The sequence below is a fragment of the Fomitopsis serialis genome (genome assembly GCF_022376445.1).
Source record: "Fomitopsis serialis strain Sig1Antser10 chromosome Unknown B0H18scaffold_62, whole genome shotgun sequence".
Lineage (NCBI taxonomy): Eukaryota > Fungi > Basidiomycota > Agaricomycetes > Polyporales > Fomitopsidaceae > Fomitopsis > Fomitopsis serialis.
The window spans coordinates 36,786-52,843 of NW_025955022.1; the positions used below are offsets into that span (position 1 = coordinate 36,786).

Sequence of the window (16,058 nt, forward strand, 5' to 3'; positions counted from 1 at the left end):
CGGGGCCCGAGGGAGCGGCGACGAGCGATTGTGCGGCGAACGCATCCACCGCGCCGTGCTGCCCAGTTGGCTCGCCGATCGATCTCATCTTGCACCGCAGCGCCTCTGCCCCCCGCCGCCCGCCCCGCCACCGCCCCTCCGCCACGCCCCACCCCGCGTCCCCGACGCGCCCGTCTCCTCGCCGGGCCTCGCTGACCAGGTGAGCCTCCTCTGCCGCTTGTTGCGTGCTCGTCGACCGCGTCGAGCGCGGGACTGCCCTGTGCGGTTGACGTCACGCCTCTGGTGAAAAGTTCAGGCACGGGTACGAACGGGCGCTGGTCGGTGCAGGAGATACTCCTGAACAAACACGGCCGGCGGCCATTCCTCCCGCTCAGGGGCTGTCGACCCCATCCCCGAGCCCGACCCTCCTCTTTCCTCCGTCCACGATCCTCCTTCCTACCTTACCGCTCACTCTAATCTTGCTCTCACCAGCCCTTCGTCGCGCGCCGTTCAAGCCTTTTATCGCCTCCAGACTACCCACCCTATCTGCCATCTGACGTCCTTGTGCGTACCGCCTGTTTGTGGCTCCCTGCAGTTTTTTTCTCATTTTCTTGCGCCCAGCTTGACGCCGCACTCTCCTTTGAGGATTATTTCGCCAGCATAATCGCTCCTTCTCCGCGCCAGCCGATTCTCGCGTCTCGCAGCGCGCACTCTTGGACAGACGACATGCCGGAGCATCACAACATGGCCACGGGCTCCTACGACGGCTGGTCGTCCCCCGCCGGCTTTACCATCTCGAGCAATCCTCCCAACCCAAAGACCAACTTCCGCGCCGGTGATTGGATGTAAGTTTCCCGGTAATTTCTCACCGAGTTGCCACTAAGTCGATAGCTGCAGTTGTGCTGAAGCTAATTGTTCCGCACACAATTTCGGGTACGTACAGTCGCCGCTATTTTTGACCCATCCCCTAATCCACTCTCTTTTAGGCGGAACAACACTTGTATAGGTTGCGGTCACCAACGCCACCCCATCATCAGCTCGCCCGCAGACCACATCCGCATCATGTCCACGCCCTCCTACCTCGCGCCCCCGATGGCCCGCCTCTCCCCGCGCTTCGCCGCCTCCGCCGGCTACTCCACGCCCTCCATATACACCGACTTCTCGCACGGGCCCGCCTCGCCCGCCGCCCGCCTGCGCACGCAGAGCTCGCCCGGCGCGCTCTCCAACGGCTCGCCCCTCATGCCGCCGTCCCCCCTGGGCCTCCCGCCGTCGCCGGGGCCGGGCCGGCATGCCGCCGATGGGCACGATGGCGCCGATGTCGATGGGCCCCCGGGCGTCCAACCCGTACCCGCTCCTCACGCCGTCCGGCCGCGCGATCAGCGTCGGCGGGCGCGTGCAGAACGTGTCGAACGACCCGCTCTCGCCGTGCATCATGTACTGGCCCGACAACGAGCCGCTCCCCGAGCAGGGACAGATCCGCCCGAGTGGCTCAGCGGTCGTCTCGGTGAGCGACACCTTTTTTCTGCGGGGTATTCTGTTCTCGTGCTCATCGTCCACGAGCAGTTCCCGCCGATCGTCAACACGGGGAACAAGGGCGCGGCCGAAAAACAGCCGGGGGACTGGGTCTGCCACAAGTGCAACTACCTCAACTGGCGCCGCAGGAAGGTCTGCCAGACCTGCTTCCCATGTGCGTAATCCCACTCGCGTTGCATCTCTGCCTCGAGCTGACAGCGTTACGTCGGTTGCTTCTGTTCTTCTACTACAGACGCGGAAGGCAATGGCGACAGCATCTCCACGGCCGTACAAGCCGAACGCATCGCCCTCCTGGAGAACGTCCTCGCGACGCAGGTCGGGCAGACCCGCAAGCACGTCCCCGAGGCCCTGCAGCTCCCGCGCCTCGGGTCCACTGGCGGCGTCTCCTTCCCCTTCACCGACTCGCCCACGGCCTACTCGCCCGTCTCGCCGACCTCGCCCTGGTCCGCGCACTCCGAGCATGGCCCTGCCGCCCCGCGCGCTCCCTTCGCCGCAGGCTACACCCACCACAGTCGTTTCGACGAGCCTCTCCCGAACCCCACGCCGATCTACCAGACGTCCGACGGCCCGCACGACAGCCGTCCCCGCCCGCACGGCAGCCGTCCCCTCCCGCAGCACCGCTCGTCCCTCCCGCCGCTCGCCGCCGCCCTCCCGCCGCGGACCGCGCCCGCGAGCGGGAGCCTGCTCCCCGGCTTCCTCGTGGACATCGTGCACTCGGACTCGCCGTCGCTCTCGCCGAGCACGTCCACATCCTCCGCGGAGCTCTCGCTCGACACCGACGAGTACGACGACCGCGACCCCACGATCGCCGTCCGTGGCGCGCGGGCCAACACGAACGGCTACCGCGCGCAACAGCAGCAGCAGCACTCGAGCCGGCTGGGCGGTGCCAGCGGGAACGCGTCGACGGCGTCGCTGACGATCCACGAGAACAGCATCTGGAAGATGGACGGCGCGGAGCTTCGCGTGCCTCCGAGTCTGCAGAGCAAGCCCGCGAACCCGCACCCGCGCCCCCACGCCTTGGCGACAGGCGTGCAGGGCCTCGCGGCGGCCGTTGCATCCCTGTCCATCGCGTCCCCGGCGCGCCGCCGATGAGGCACGCGCGTGGCTCCCAAAACCTAGTTGGAACGGACTGAGGAACTGGACTTCTTGCTGAGCGTGAGTGGCTCGCATCTCCTCCGCGCAAGCTTCGGCTGACACGCGCGGTGCTAGTTTCTGAACAAAACCACCGCCCCTGGACGGGCGGGCACGTTGCCCTACGCGACACGTTCCCCTTCTCCCCCTCGCAATCCCCTTCTTGGCGACGCCGACGCCGACGTTGACAGTCGCGTCGAAAAAGGAACTGATCAGCACCCCTATAGAGTAGTACACACCTGTAACTGTCACTGGCCCCGGACCCGGTACGGTAAAGCAAAGGTAAAAATCAGGACATGTATCGATGGAAATCTCACCCTGTGTCAATGTTCTCCTCTCTCCGTCCGCGACTCGCTCTCTCTGTATCTCTCCTGTCTGTCTCAATCGATTAGTTATACTAGTATGTATTTGCTATCGCTATCCGCGGAGATGTGCACTATACATATGCTCTATATATTTGATGGACTGGGCCCATTCAACCCATTTATGGCAGGCAGCTGCTTCTGCTTCTGCACGTTGACGTCCGTCGCGAGAGTGGCTTCAGCTCAGTCATTGCCCCATGCGCCACTGCAAAGCGTCGCTCTGTATCGCTGCTCTACTCCATACTGCTACCAGGAATTTCTGATGGACTCTGCGCAATTATGCGCGCCACGCGTCCGAGTCGACAACGCGAGAAGCAGAGAAGCCTTCGTACGAGCGATCGCCGAGCCGCACGGGCGAAGAGCGCTGCCCCATGCAGCTGCACTCCAGATCGTCCCCGCCATTAATCAAAATGCACCTCGTCCTCGGGCCCTGCGCCAACCGCGAGTGAATATCAATCGCGCATCAGTGTCCTTCGCCTCGAGGCGTAATCCGCCAACGCAGACAGCGGCGTCTGACCCGTCCTCGAGGTTCTCGTGGGGATGATCCTCCAACGTCACGCACGGCCGGACTAGATGTACAGCGGAGTCTATTAATGATGTGGCGACAGCAGACAGCAGCGGAGACAAGTACAACAATCTGAATGTGCGTGCGAGGGAGGCGATGCGGATACTACAGTGGGGGTGGCAGACAGAATTACAGACACTACACAGGCGGGCCCTCCTACTCCTTCGCGGGTTAGATTGTATCGCGTGTGCGGCAATTATGAGTTCATGACGCGCTGGAACGCGGCAGGCTTCTTGAGGCCCGCCTCGATGTAGTTCATGCGCCGCTGCTTCACCGCCTGTCCAAGTCCGCTCACGTCAGCGCACGCTCCTCGCCGCACACCCGCCGGCACACGCACCTGGTTGAGCTTGTCGAGCATCTCGACGGTGGACGCCCAGTCCACGCACGCGTCCGTGATGGACACGCCGTGCTTGAGCGCGGCGGGGCCCTCGGGGGGCACGTCCTGCCTGCCCGCGTTGATGTGCGACTCGACCATCACACCCGTGATGTGCTTCTCGCCCGCGACGAGCTGCTCGCAGATGTCGTCAATCACCTTTGGCTGGTTCTCGTAGTTCTTCTGCGAGTTGCCGTCTGCGTGCGCGGTCAGCGTGTGTCAGTAGTGTGGGTGAGGGAAACGCACGGGAGCAGTCAACCATGATCGACGGGTGGTACTGGGGGCGCGCCTTCTCGATCTGTGCAGCAGCTGCCTTGACGTGCTCGGCCGCGAAGTTCGGGCCCTTGGTGCCACCACGGAGGATGACGTGCACGTCCTGCGCTTGACATGAGCGGCGCGTTCGCAGCCCGTGCCGCGCCACATACCTGGTTACCGGACGTCTTGACGATGGCCGCGAGACCCTGCTCGGTGACACCCATGAACGCGTGGGGGTTCGAGCTCGAGCGCATCGCGTCCACCGCAACCGTCACCTGCACACACCCGTCGTCAGTACGCGTTACAGCCCGTCGAGCACTCGAGCACTCACGCTGCCATCCGTACCATTCTTGAAGCCGATCGGGAAGGAGACACCGGACGCGAGCTCACGATGGAGCTGGGACTCGGTGGTGCGCGCACCGATGGCACCCCAGGAGATGAGGTCGGAGATGAACTGGGGCGAGATGGTGTCGAGGAGCTCGGAGCCGACGGGGACACCCATGTGGGTGAGGTCGCAGAGGAGCTGGCGGGCGAGGCGGAGGCCCTTGTTGATCTGGAAGGAGCCGTCGATGTCGGGGTCGTTGATGAGACCCTTCCAGCCGACGGTCGTGCGGGGTTTCTGGGGGAGGTGAGTATGGGCGCCATTGTTATGCTTGTCTGTTACTTACTTCGCTGTGGGAGGTAAGTGTCAGGACATTGTGTTAGCTGCTTAGGACAGTGTCCCGGATGGTCCCACCATGCCTTCCAAGACAGGCCGGCCATGACGGGATAAGCCCAGCGAGACAGCATCCAATGCACGACACGGAAGGGACACATCCGGAACAGCGAGCCTCAGCACGGGATGCACGCACAAGTACGCCCGCATGATGATGTGCAGGTTGCTCCACTCTGGCATTTTGGACTTGAGGAGGGTGGCATACTCGATGGCCTGGGAGGGCGAGTGGATGGAGCAGGGGCCGACGATGACGAGCACGCGGTCGTCCTGGCCTGCGAGGATTTTGGCGGCGGCGTAGCGGGCGGAGGCGATCGTCCTCTGGGACTCTGGGCTGAGCTTGATCTCGTGGCGGAGGAGCGAGGGCTGCACGAGCGGATCGTACTGGGGGTGGCGGGCGGCGGTTAGACTCGCTAGGGACATGGTTCGGAGGGATGTACATACGCCAATGACACGGCGATCCTGGATGTACTTCTGCATCTTCTCGCTGTCCTCAGGGACGGGCGTGACGATCTTGGAGGACTTGAACATGGCGGGCGAGGGTAGGCTGTGAGTGGGAGAGTAGTAGCGTCTGGGGTGCTGAGAGGGAGTGAGCGGCGTGCTCTTTTAAATGTGCAGAGAGAAGTGATCGAGTCATTTGGCGCCGGGGACTGTCAAGATCATGTCCGAGTCCGGAGCGCGTCATCTCTCTCCTTCCACTCAACTTCCAGCCGCGTCCTCTCTCCCACCGCCTCGCTATCTCCATCCCAGTGCGAGCGGCCGCCCCTCGGACAATGGACAAAATCAGCGTCTCCCTTGCGCCGTCCCCGGGCTTCTGCGCCAAAACACCGCGCTCGAGACCACCGCATGCAGAGTCACTCCTCCCCAGCCGCGCAGCCCCCAATCTGCCTCTCCGCTCCAGCCGCTCGACGTCTCCCACACGCTGCCTATCCCCAAGGGGGTCAAGGTATTCGTCAACATCGCCTACGACCCCAACGTCCCTCCCCCGCCAGACGGCTCCGAGATGCCATCCAGAGAGCCATGCTCGGCGAGGACGTCCTCGACGCCGACAACGCACAGGGCTGGTTCGTCCCCGTCGTCGTCTCCGAGCCGCGCCAGGACACAGACAAAGGTCGGTCCCACTCCCACTCCATCCGCACACTAGATGCCTGGCCGGTGTGTTCCCTCGCGAACACGCCTGATGGCCGCCCGCGCATGCGTTGCCCGGAGTAGCACTCGCACTCGCATCCCCACCGTACGTAGCCTTGCATCTGACGTCAACCGCCCGCCAGCTGGCAAACCCTCCGTCGTCTTCGACTGCATCTACCACTCCTCCCTCAAGCCCCGCGCCCTCAAAGACCAGCCTTCAAGACCTTTCTCATCGGTAAGCCTCATGCCCCGTACCCCGGCCCTACCGCACGCCGCGCTCGCACTCACTTCGCCCAGAACTCGCCTTCCAGCGCATCGAAGCGTCCTACGCCGTCCCCCTCGCCCGCCAGATCGGGACGCCCAACATCAAGGCCAAGGGCCCCTAAGCCCGCGCACTGTGCAGATCCCGCGTCCCTCTTTCCCCCGGGCACCCCGCGCTCGCCTCCGCGCCCCGCGCGCCCACGAAGAAGCTCGTCGAGGAGCTCGCGGGCGCCCAACGTCAACAAACCCAAGGGGATACTCAAGAAGGCAGCGGTGACGTGCAGGACGCCGGCACAGCGAGCGCTGTGCAGGCGCCCCCGCCGATATCGTCTCGATAGGCAGGCCCCCAGAGCTGTCGTGGTCCAAGAACGCGCTCACAGAAGGCCTGCAAATCTTTCTCGCGGTCCCGAGTTAGTGAGTCGAACTTACCTCCCTGCCTCCCTCGCTCTCCCTCAGCCCTCATCCTAACATCCCCGCAGACGCACTCCACATCCCACCGCAACCCTCGATGTCGAGCCCGCCGCCTGCTCCTCTCCATCCCGCCCTCTACTCTCTCGACCTCGACCTCGACCTCCCGACGCGCAATCGGGAGTCCTCCGTCTCTCAACCACCTCTGCCGAGCAAGCCCTCGTACTGAAGCGCCAGCGCGACCTCGACGTAGACGGCGCCGCGCGGAGTGGCGCGTCGCGGAGGGCCGCCTAATCGTCCACGTCTAGTCTGAATTGGCGCCGAGGAATCCGCCTCGGGTCGGGATCGGAGGTTGATATTGTCTGCTGTCGGACGTCGGTGTCTGACAGCGACAGCGGGTGAACATACCCGTCTTGTCTCCATGGGCCACCGCACGTTTCGGTCGGTAGGTTTGAGCAGCGTCGACCGCGTCTTCGGAAGTTCTGCGCTAGGTACAACCCCCACCCGCATGTAGGCCGTGTGGGAGAGAACGTGCATGTGGCGTGTGGCGGCTATGCGATCCTAGTTGCAGGGCGTTCCTGAGGTAGGCTGTAACGGGTAAGGAGGCTCGGAGAAGGGGAGATCGAAGTCAATCGAAGTAACTTACATAGCTGGGCCGCCTGCACATCACGCAAGGAATCGATACGCATCGTCTCGTTGATAAGAGTCGTCGTGCACATCCGACTGGTCACTCACGCGTCGCGCGACGGAGTTGGGCTCTACAACGCTTGAGCTTGAGCGCTGAGTCTTGAGTGCGATAAGTTCGCACCGGAAAGAGGAGCAAAGAGGTTTCAATACAGACAGGCCGTGTGGCCGCCTTAATACATGAGAGCGAGACACACACAATGACACACAGAAGCCGCGGCGGAGTACGAAATGGAGACGACGGAGAGAGAGACAGTATTTACAGTCGCTCCGGATTCGGAAGGTGCCTTCCTTAAGAGGAAGGTTGTACGTCAAAGTCACATGAGCACCCACTCGATGTCAACGCCCGTTGAGCTTCGTTGAGTCCCCTCGAACTAAGGCAACCGATCGCAGACTCAGCGCGAGTCGTAGCGGCGACGAGCGGAACTATCTGCCCTCCCACAGCGGACACACAGAAGCGACGGGGCGTAGATAGCTAATAAGATAACATACGTACTTAGCGTAGGAGCACTAGTGAATACAGAGCGCTGGGCGAGGCTTCTACAGCAAATAGGAAGAGTGTACTCTGAAGCGATCAGAAACACAGAAGAACGAAGGTAGTTCGGGCACGGCTACATGAAAGGGTCCGTCCTGATGAAGGAGCTCTTACCCGCCCGCCTTGCCCAGCAAGGCATACCCACTCCCCTGCGGGCCATACAGCTAAGTCACGCAGCACAGCGTCAGCACAACCCTATCCACTATCGATACACCCAATAGGCACGCACCTTCGAGTAGCACCGATGCAATACGGGTTCCCGTCGCGCTCCGTGAGGCGCGTCGAGTCCAGGTGGGTGTTGCACTCCGAGCACCGCAGGCAGCCCTTATGGTACGTCTTCCCGATCGCCCGCACCTGCTCCGCGAAGTACACCGTCTTGCCGCACTTGCCGCAGAGCGGGTTGCTCCCCCCGAGCCCCCACGGCCGCCCTGTCCCCGCCCCTGCCCCGGTCATCGTCGGTGCCATCCGGCCGCCGAGCGCCATCCCGTAGCGCGTCCCTGTGCTCGTCGGCACGAGGGGGACCGTGCCTGTCATCCGGGGCACCGTATCGGGAGATCGAGCTCTCCCCGCAGGCGATGCGACACCGATGCTTGCGGGCTCACCGTCGATATCGGGCATGACCCATTTGCGACGCTGGAGATACTCCCCCCGAAGCGGTTCCGGACGGGGCTGAGGGGCACCGTGCGCGGGAGCCCGCCCTGGCCACGACCCGTGTGCGTCGCCGTCGAGCCTGCGTAGCTTGCCTGCCGTTCCTCCGCCCCAACGCCATCCTGCGCCGTCTGGGTATCCTCTTCGTCGACGTCCACGACGCCTTCGAGCGCGGGCGAGCGGTACGTGGGCGTGCGGGTGGGGCTGAGGGCTCTGGTAGGCCTGAGAACGGGCGGGACTGAGGACGGCGTAGGGAAGGCAGAGCGGTCGCTGAGGGACCCTCCCCCAGTGGCGTGCCGCCGGGCGGGCAGGGGAGGAGCGACGGGGGAGCGCGCGGGCGGGGACGCAGCGCGCGTAGGCGAGAAGCCGGGGCGCGTGGGCGAGAATCCACCGCGGGTGGGTGAGATGGGTGGGGAGGTGAGTGGGACCTCGTCGCGATTGGGGAGGTTCTGCATTCCGAGGGTGCGCGTTCCGAAGAGCTTCATGTGACAGTTCTTGCTGCGAGAGCCTTGTTAGCCTTTGGGTTTAGCGGTGCGCGACATACCTACCAGTAGGGCTGCGCGGGAGTGCATCAGATTCCGGTGTCGCTTTACGGAGCGCGGACTACTCACCTCCTGGTCGTGTTCTAGAGGCTGTAGGAATCAAGGCGCTTGCGCAGGATGTGCAAGCCAAGCAGGGCTGAAAGGATGCTAGTGAGTAGACCACCTTAGCATATGAGCATCCATAGATGTACCTTGTGGTAGAGCTAACGGAAACCGCTGATTTAGCATGGGACTGGAGCGAACGGAACGCGCGGCGACCTACCCTGCGGCCAGGTCCCATAATCTGTGATGCGTGCTTAGAAAGTCGTACACAATATAGACTGGTGCCCCACCTGTTCTGCAGCATAGACCGCCTTGTGCATCGGGGGCAGATGGGGGTGCCGCCGAATGGATGCATGGTCGTCGAGAAGGCGGAAGCGATGTTGCGCAGGTCGTATGAGGTATGCTTACATAACCGAGCGGCGCCGCCTTCCTAGTATGGTCGCGAGGGGAGAGGTGGCGGCGATCCCCGGATTGTGTCGGAGATCGAAATCGATGGAGGAGGACATTTTTCGAGAGGAAGGGTGCTCTTCGCGACCTCCCCGACCTCCTCGTCCCGTCCACCTCGCCCGCGCGCACTTAGACCCCGCCCTCCTTCGTTTTCTCCCCTCTCGCGCCCACGACCCCACCATGTCCGACGATGAACAGCACCAGCACAACTTCGAGCAGGTTCGTCGGCGATCGCCCGCGCGCGCGGAGGGAGGGGGAGACGGCGAGACTGACTGACGATGCACTCTGATGTACAGGCGAGCGCGGGGGCTTCCCTCACGTTCCCCATGCAATGCTCGGCCCTCCGCAAGAACGGGCACGTCGTCATAAAAGGTGCGCACCGCATGCACGAGAGCGTCTGATCGGGGTTTCACCGACTGTGTGCAGGCCGTCCCTGCAAGATCGTCGAGATGTCCACCTCGAAGACTGGCAAGCACGGTCACGCCAAGGTCCACCTGGTCGCCATTGATGTATGTATCCGCGGTTTCGAGCCTGCTTTTTCGGTCGCGCTGACTTCGTTGTGACAGATCTTCACCCAGAAGAAGCTCGTGAGTTCGATCAGTGTGCGGCAATTTTATTTGCTTCAATTTACATTACTCCCGTAAACAGGAAGATATCTGCCCCTCCACCCACAACATGGACGTCCCTAACGTCTACCGTAACGAGTACCAGCTCGTACGTCGTCTCCGATCTAGATTGTTATGACTGTGCTCACACATCACACAGGTCAACATTGACGACGACTTCCTGAACCTCATGTCCGCGGACGGCAACGCCAAGGATGATGTCAAAGTCCCGGAGGACGCTCTCGGCAAGGAGATCACCAGCAACTTCGAGGAGGGCAAGGATCTGCTTATCACCATCGTGAGCGCCATGGGCGAGGAGCAGGCCATCTCCTGGAAGGAGGCTCCGAGGGGCGCGTAAATTGGTCATTGGTGAGCCGCCCTCCATGGCCCACGCGCCGGCACCCCGTCTCATCATGCTCTGCTGTCGAAGGTTTTGTGTGTGTGCATACGTTGTTAATCTCGGTCGTTTATCTGTTGTGTCTCGTCCACACGTTTATTGTTGTTGAAGCATTCACCATCGTAGCAGTACCCCTCCCGTTGTGCATGTACGAATGATGTGTCACTGCATCTATGTACTACTTCCCCTTCATGACGGATAGACCGAGCAGTCGTCGTGGAAGAATTGTGTTCGTCTCGGACATTGATGTGAACCACACAATCAGTCCTGCAGGCTCAAACTCAAGTCAAGCATACTTTCTCGTCCACCATCCAAATCAATACAAGCCACCGTCATCAACAGTTACAAAAGCACCACAGTGATCATCTACGAGAAACACTCTGCACCACTCATCAAGTCTCCTACATCGAGCAGAGAATCCAGATGGAAGTGCCTGCCATGGTGGCTGCTATGGCCACTACGAACCCGGTAGCAACGGGGGAGAGGCCCTGGCCGAACGGGCCATCCCAGTCGGGCGGGAGAGTGAGCGTGGTCAGGCTCGCAGCGATCGTCGTGTCGAGGGCAGTACCGCACGCAGCGCCGTAAGCTAATTCGCACGACTTGACTCAACGACTGGACGGCATGGAGACGGGGACGTGCGCACCTGTGAGGGCGACCTGGGAGCCCTCCCTCGGGTCGGTCATCTGGAGGTCGCCGGCGATGAGCGCGTTGAACATGCACTGCTCGCAGGTGGCGACGTCCTGGATCGTCGTGGTGTTACAGAGGCAGGTGTCGTCTGTGCAGGCCTGCAGAGCGCACCGGGTCTAAGAATCACGCGGGGAAGAACGGAGTGTGGAGGAACTCACGGCGATGGCGCTCTTGGCCGGTGCACATTCGGAGGTGCACTGGTCAAGCGCGGTGGATGAGTCGTCGTCGAAAGTATGCAGTCGACTGTCCGTACGCACCGTATTCGCGACGGAAGAGTCGGTGATGGTCAGGAAGTCGGTGGCAGAGACGTTCCCGACCGATCCCCCGACGAGAATTTCAAGGGCATATACTACAAACACACACTCCGTCAGCTCACACTAAATTGAGAAGCACGCAGAGACATGCCTCGGCTCGCGAGCAGAGTGGCCAGCAGGAAAACAAAGCTCAGGAAGGAAGGCATCGCGCACGGAGATGTACAGGAGCAGCAAGAATACGGAGGCCAAAGAGCAAAAGAACGGAACGCCGACAGCGAGCAACCCTACCGGAGGGGCAGAACGAGGAGATGGGGGACGAGAGGGCGGAAGGAGGAGGGACAGAGAGACGAGCAGGACCCTCAGCCCGCATGCTTTTGGGTGGGTGCCAGGGCGCCTGCGACGGGCCGTCGGGTGCCATAGAGACTATCACTGTCTCCCTCGATCGACTGTTCGTCATACCAAGACAGCTCCAGAAATAACTTTAATAAGTACTGTCGTTGCCGCGAGACACGGCCAGCGACGGACTATGCATTGCACAAGTAATACGCGGTGATTCCTACCAGCTATGTATGCGACACAGAGCAACTGCAAAAGACATCACAATAACACAAATAACTCTCTGTCCGTCCGAGCCTCACATTACCACCACCATCAACCATCGCCCAGCCTACCTGAATGGACGCTACCCCAGTGGCCCGCTCTCGCTCCTCTGTCGCACCGGGGGCGCCGGCGCACCGACACTCTGCATACTGCCTATCCTCCCTCGTCGAGGCACGAGTGGCTCGTGGAACCGCTTCTGTTCATAGTCCCACGTCGCGTAGAGACGTGCGTCGGAGAGCGTCTTGACAGATGTCTCCCCAGCCTTGGTGACACCGTTCACCCCTGTGTCTTTGCCCTTTGCGTTCATCAAGGGCGCGGCGGGCGGTGTCGGCGCGTTCGTGTTCCATGGTGCGTTGACGCCGGGCCCATATGTGAGCCTTTGTGAGCCGCGTTGGAGAATAGGTGGATGCGTCAACCGTGTTGCACGACCATACACCGAGCCCTGAAAGCACACTACGTCAACAACGTACAGCCTGCCAAGAAACGTCAGACTCACCGGTAGAACCTGTCGTGCCAAATCAGGTATCCGCGACGGTTGTTGGCTGAGTAGGGGCGTGACCCGCTCAGACGTCGCCACCGGTCTCGGTGGCGCAGGTGGTAGGTTAGGCTTCTTGTCCTTCTCCGCCTCATCCTTGCCGTCCGTCGGCGTCGGTGGCAACTTCGAGATCGGTATTGGGAACGATGGCCCTATCGCTGCGACGCGCGGCGCATTGGGCGCCGAACTTCCGAACACAGACGTCGGCGGATCCCAGCGCGGGTTCAGCTCGGCCTGCGCGACGAACGCGAGCGCGACTTTGTAGCGCGCGGGGTTGACCGATGCGACGTTTGGTGGGGGCGGATGCGTGAGAACGTGGTGGTATGCGCCTAGGAGAGCCGGTTGGACTGGCGGGATCGCAGCGCGAGAAAGTGATTGTGCGCCCGAGTCTGATGTATATGGAGGGGCAGACGGGAGATGCCACGGGCCGGTCGTTGCAGCTAATGAAGACTGCGCATAAGGTGTAGGTGTCAGATAATCAGCAGAGGATGTCGTGGTGGCAATCTGGGGCGGAGGTGGTGTGGGAGGGCGTTCGACCTTTACAGGATCGGACACAACAGGTGCATCCTGAGGTAGAGACGACGGAGAACGTCGTGGCGATGTGGTAGGGAAGGGCGGAAGGTGGTCAGGGACATAGGACGGCGGGCGCCAGCTTGATGTGCGTGGTCGCTTCCTCGGCGGTGTGGATGGATTCGATATTGGCGACAATGGGAGCGGGGGTGATGCTAGCGGCTGCATACTCTTCGGGGCTTCTCGTGCTTTTGCGAAGGGCTCCAGTTCGGAGATGTGGCCGTCCATATCGATGGGGAAGGGTTCGTCCTCGTCGTCGTTGTCTTCCTCTCGCAAGTCGTCCTCGACCTCGCTGGCACTCCCATCTTCCCCCTCTTCCTCGAGTGACGGCGTCGGCACGCGAGCGTACACCAGCGGGATCGCATCGTCGCGGTCCTCTCGTAGGCCAACCGCCAGAGAGGCTGGGACAAAGGGGATGAAAACGAGCGGCAGGAAGAGGACGACGGGACTGACCCTTGAACTCCGCGAGGTCCTCGATCCGTCTCTGCGAATGCACGGCATAGCGCGCCATATCCCTGCCCTCGCCCGCGGCATACTCCTGCAGCTCGTCCACCTCGAGGCCGAGCTCATCGAGCGCGGAGACCGCGTCGCGGAGGGTGAGGGAGAGCCGCCCCGCGTGTTCGGCGTACTTTGCGCATGATGTCGTCAGCAGCTCGAGATAGCGGTGGAGGACGTCGGTGAGGACGCCGGAGGCCTGGGTGGAGGAGCGGGCGAAGTTGTGGGCATGGAGGGTTTCGTGGGTGACGGACTCGAGGAGTCTGCGGGCTCCTGCGTCCATGACCAGCGTGGGCGGATGAGCCGCCCTCGTCGTCGTTGCAGATCGACCTTCAAGCGCCGATCCAATCCCCCTCCCGTCAGCCACATTAGCCGCCCGCCCCTTCGTCCCGCCACGCCCACCATGTGCGGCAGATATTCGCTCGGGCTGCCGGTAAGCTGCCTTGCATTGTCTTCTGATTACTTACCACCGCGCAGCACGCAGACATCCAGGAGATGCACGGCTACAACGTCCACGTCGGTGAATGGGTAGGCCAGGATCAGTTCCAGCCGAGGTGCGCGCCCCGCAACCCTCCTCGTCGGTCGTAGCTGTTCACACCGCAAAGGCATAACATTGCGCCGCGCTCTCAGGCCCCAGTGCTCCGCAGACGTGAGCCAGGCGAGGACAGCTCGCCGGACGACCTCGTCCTCCAGACCATGCGCTGGGGTCTTGTGCCGCACTGGAGCAAGCACGAAGACAAGACACTAAACACGACAAACGCGCGGAGGGAAAACCTGGTGGAAGGCGGAGGTATGTGGCAGAGCATCAAGGGCAAGAGACGCTGTGCCGTCGTCTGTGAGGGGTAAGCTTACCTTGCTCGCTCGAGTGCGGGTACGCTCAGCGGTATAAGCTACTACGAATGGCTGAAGAAGGGGAAGGAGCGCCTGCCCCACTTCACGAAGCGCAAGGACGGGAAACTCATGCTCCTCGCAGGCCTGTATGACCGTGTGCAACTTGAAGGTACAGTAGGCTCTCAGGACGCGTACTTCAGTTCCTTGATCGCATGCTAGGGGAGAGCGAGTCTCTCTGGACATTTACGATCGTGACGACCGACGCGAATAAAGACTTCCAATGGCTGCACGACCGCCAGCCAGTCATCCTGTCGTCCATGGAGGCACTCACCCAGTGGCTCGACACGTCCCCGCAGAAGTGGACGTCTGAGCTCACGAAACTAGTCGAGCCGTATCACGACGCCGAAGCTCCTCTGGCATGGTGAGCCCAAGCAAAGCAGACCACTCGATCGAATCGTTGTACTCAAGCCTGGCAGTTACCGAGTCCCAAAGGAAGTCGGCAAAGTCGGGACGGAATCGCCGACGTTCATACAGCCCATCGCCGATCGGAAAGACGGCATCCAAGCCATGTTCGCGAAGCAGGCTGCATCCACATCCTCGCAGCCGACTAAGGCCACCAAGCGGAAGCGAAGTACATCACCCCCACGGCCCTCTTCGTCGACGGACCAAACCAAGCGCGAGCCTTCGGTGGACACGAGGCCATCGGCGAATAAGCTGAACACATGGGAGGATGACTCCGAGATCGGATACGTCGACGGCCCCAGTCCTACACCAGACAAGGTGAGGCGTCCGTTTAGTGCTGTCATACACGCCGCGTACCGAGGGACTGGCTGCCCCCGCTAGAAGTCGAAAGTGAAGCAAGAGGCAGATGACAAACACACACCACCGTCCACACCGTCAAAGGTAAGCGCGTAATTGTCGGTAGCTAATGATCCACGTTGAATGAGGGACAGCGCGCGCGCACCACAGCAAAGTCACCCAAGGTAAGGGGAGCACAGACGTGACCGACGCGTGTGGACCTGAGTTTGTAACTGATGTGCGACTTCCGTCATCAGGTCGCGATGTCCAGAAAGCAGCAGGGAAAACCGACTGATCCATCCTCCAAAATCACCGCGTTTTTCGGGAAGACATGAGACGGCCCTCTGCCTTACGTGCTGGCTGACTTACGTGGTTCCATGTTCGTTTCCATCAACGTACTTACTATCATTTGTCGCCATACGCCTTGCAAAAAGACGCGCCGACCACCCACACAGAGGTCCTCGTACATGCGCATGTTCCAATGTCTGTCGTCTCCGTGTATCTTTACGTGCAATCTCGCTTCATCTGCAGCGCTTGCACTATGGCATAGGCGAGTCTCCAGCCAACAGCCGGTAGATCCATACACATACACAACGTCGACGGGGAAGAGATAGAACAGACGGAGATGAGATTGTATGTACGGTAGACAGAGAACAGGAATATGGACACTACTGTTGAGCA

At 61.6% G+C, this 16,058-nt stretch overlaps 8 protein-coding genes across 8 annotated transcripts; 4 read left to right on the forward strand and 4 right to left on the reverse strand.

The window, feature by feature from the left end:
* Positions 1-723: 723 nt before the first annotated feature.
* On the forward strand, positions 724-2,604 carry B0H18DRAFT_956717 (uncharacterized protein; the record flags this gene model as incomplete). Its single annotated transcript, XM_048042486.1, has 5 exons — positions 724-824; positions 966-1,323; positions 1,379-1,483; positions 1,543-1,666; positions 1,745-2,604. The coding sequence occupies 5 exons, from the start codon at positions 724-726 to the stop codon at positions 2,602-2,604; spliced, it is 1,548 nt and encodes a 515-aa protein (XP_047890615.1).
* Positions 2,605-3,575: 971 nt separating this feature from the next.
* Positions 3,576-5,468, reverse strand: B0H18DRAFT_1021883 (uncharacterized protein). The gene is made up of 7 exons (XM_048029552.1): positions 5,355-5,468; positions 5,046-5,294; positions 4,530-4,817; positions 4,369-4,473; positions 4,190-4,319; positions 3,908-4,140; positions 3,576-3,847 (listed from the first exon to the last, which is right to left on the reverse strand). Exons 1-7 carry the CDS (start codon positions 5,439-5,441, stop codon positions 3,767-3,769), a joined length of 1,173 nt encoding a protein of 390 aa, XP_047890616.1. The 5' UTR covers positions 5,442-5,468; the 3' UTR covers positions 3,576-3,766.
* Positions 5,469-5,608: 140 nt separating this feature from the next.
* Positions 5,609-7,425, forward strand: B0H18DRAFT_1021886 (uncharacterized protein). The gene is given in 10 exon segments (XM_048029553.1): positions 5,609-5,698; positions 5,749-5,886; positions 5,925-6,021; positions 6,182-6,273; positions 6,350-6,360; positions 6,442-6,604; positions 6,652-6,709; positions 6,892-6,956; positions 6,977-7,015; positions 7,033-7,425. The coding sequence occupies 9 exon segments, from the start codon at positions 5,684-5,686 to the stop codon at positions 7,013-7,015; spliced, it is 678 nt and encodes a 225-aa protein (XP_047890617.1). The 5' UTR covers positions 5,609-5,683; the 3' UTR covers positions 7,033-7,425.
* A 577-nt stretch (positions 7,426-8,002) lies between these two features.
* On the reverse strand, positions 8,003-9,478 carry B0H18DRAFT_1121519 (uncharacterized protein; the record flags this gene model as incomplete). The annotated part of the gene is made up of 8 exons (XM_048034343.1): positions 8,003-8,075; positions 8,156-8,559; positions 8,607-9,072; positions 9,123-9,130; positions 9,186-9,206; positions 9,308-9,319; positions 9,379-9,399; positions 9,449-9,478. 8 exons carry the CDS (start codon positions 9,476-9,478, stop codon positions 8,003-8,005), a joined length of 1,035 nt encoding a protein of 344 aa, XP_047890618.1.
* A 307-nt stretch (positions 9,479-9,785) lies between these two features.
* B0H18DRAFT_1086196 (eukaryotic translation initiation factor 5A-2) lies at positions 9,786-10,568 on the forward strand (the record flags this gene model as incomplete). Its single annotated transcript, XM_048032006.1, has 6 exons — positions 9,786-9,824; positions 9,902-9,977; positions 10,032-10,114; positions 10,172-10,192; positions 10,254-10,319; positions 10,371-10,568. 6 exons carry the CDS (start codon positions 9,786-9,788, stop codon positions 10,566-10,568), a joined length of 483 nt encoding a protein of 160 aa, XP_047890619.1.
* A 248-nt stretch (positions 10,569-10,816) lies between these two features.
* On the reverse strand, positions 10,817-11,896 carry B0H18DRAFT_1021906 (uncharacterized protein). The gene is made up of 4 exons (XM_048029554.1): positions 11,700-11,896; positions 11,453-11,643; positions 11,251-11,392; positions 10,817-11,193 (listed from the first exon to the last, which is right to left on the reverse strand). Exons 1-4 carry the CDS (start codon positions 11,752-11,754, stop codon positions 11,009-11,011), a joined length of 573 nt encoding a protein of 190 aa, XP_047890620.1. The 5' UTR covers positions 11,755-11,896; the 3' UTR covers positions 10,817-11,008.
* Positions 11,897-12,024: 128 nt separating this feature from the next.
* Positions 12,025-14,074, reverse strand: B0H18DRAFT_1021908 (uncharacterized protein). The gene is made up of 3 exons (XM_048029555.1): positions 13,707-14,074; positions 12,645-13,654; positions 12,025-12,590 (listed from the first exon to the last, which is right to left on the reverse strand). Exons 1-3 carry the CDS (start codon positions 14,029-14,031, stop codon positions 12,231-12,233), a joined length of 1,695 nt encoding a protein of 564 aa, XP_047890621.1. The 5' UTR covers positions 14,032-14,074; the 3' UTR covers positions 12,025-12,230.
* A 77-nt stretch (positions 14,075-14,151) lies between these two features.
* B0H18DRAFT_1121522 (uncharacterized protein) lies at positions 14,152-15,712 on the forward strand (the record flags this gene model as incomplete). Its single annotated transcript, XM_048034344.1, has 9 exons — positions 14,152-14,181; positions 14,226-14,302; positions 14,354-14,590; positions 14,639-14,748; positions 14,799-15,000; positions 15,056-15,359; positions 15,423-15,482; positions 15,533-15,562; positions 15,635-15,712. 9 exons carry the CDS (start codon positions 14,152-14,154, stop codon positions 15,710-15,712), a joined length of 1,128 nt encoding a protein of 375 aa, XP_047890622.1.
* Positions 15,713-16,058: the final 346 nt, after the last annotated feature.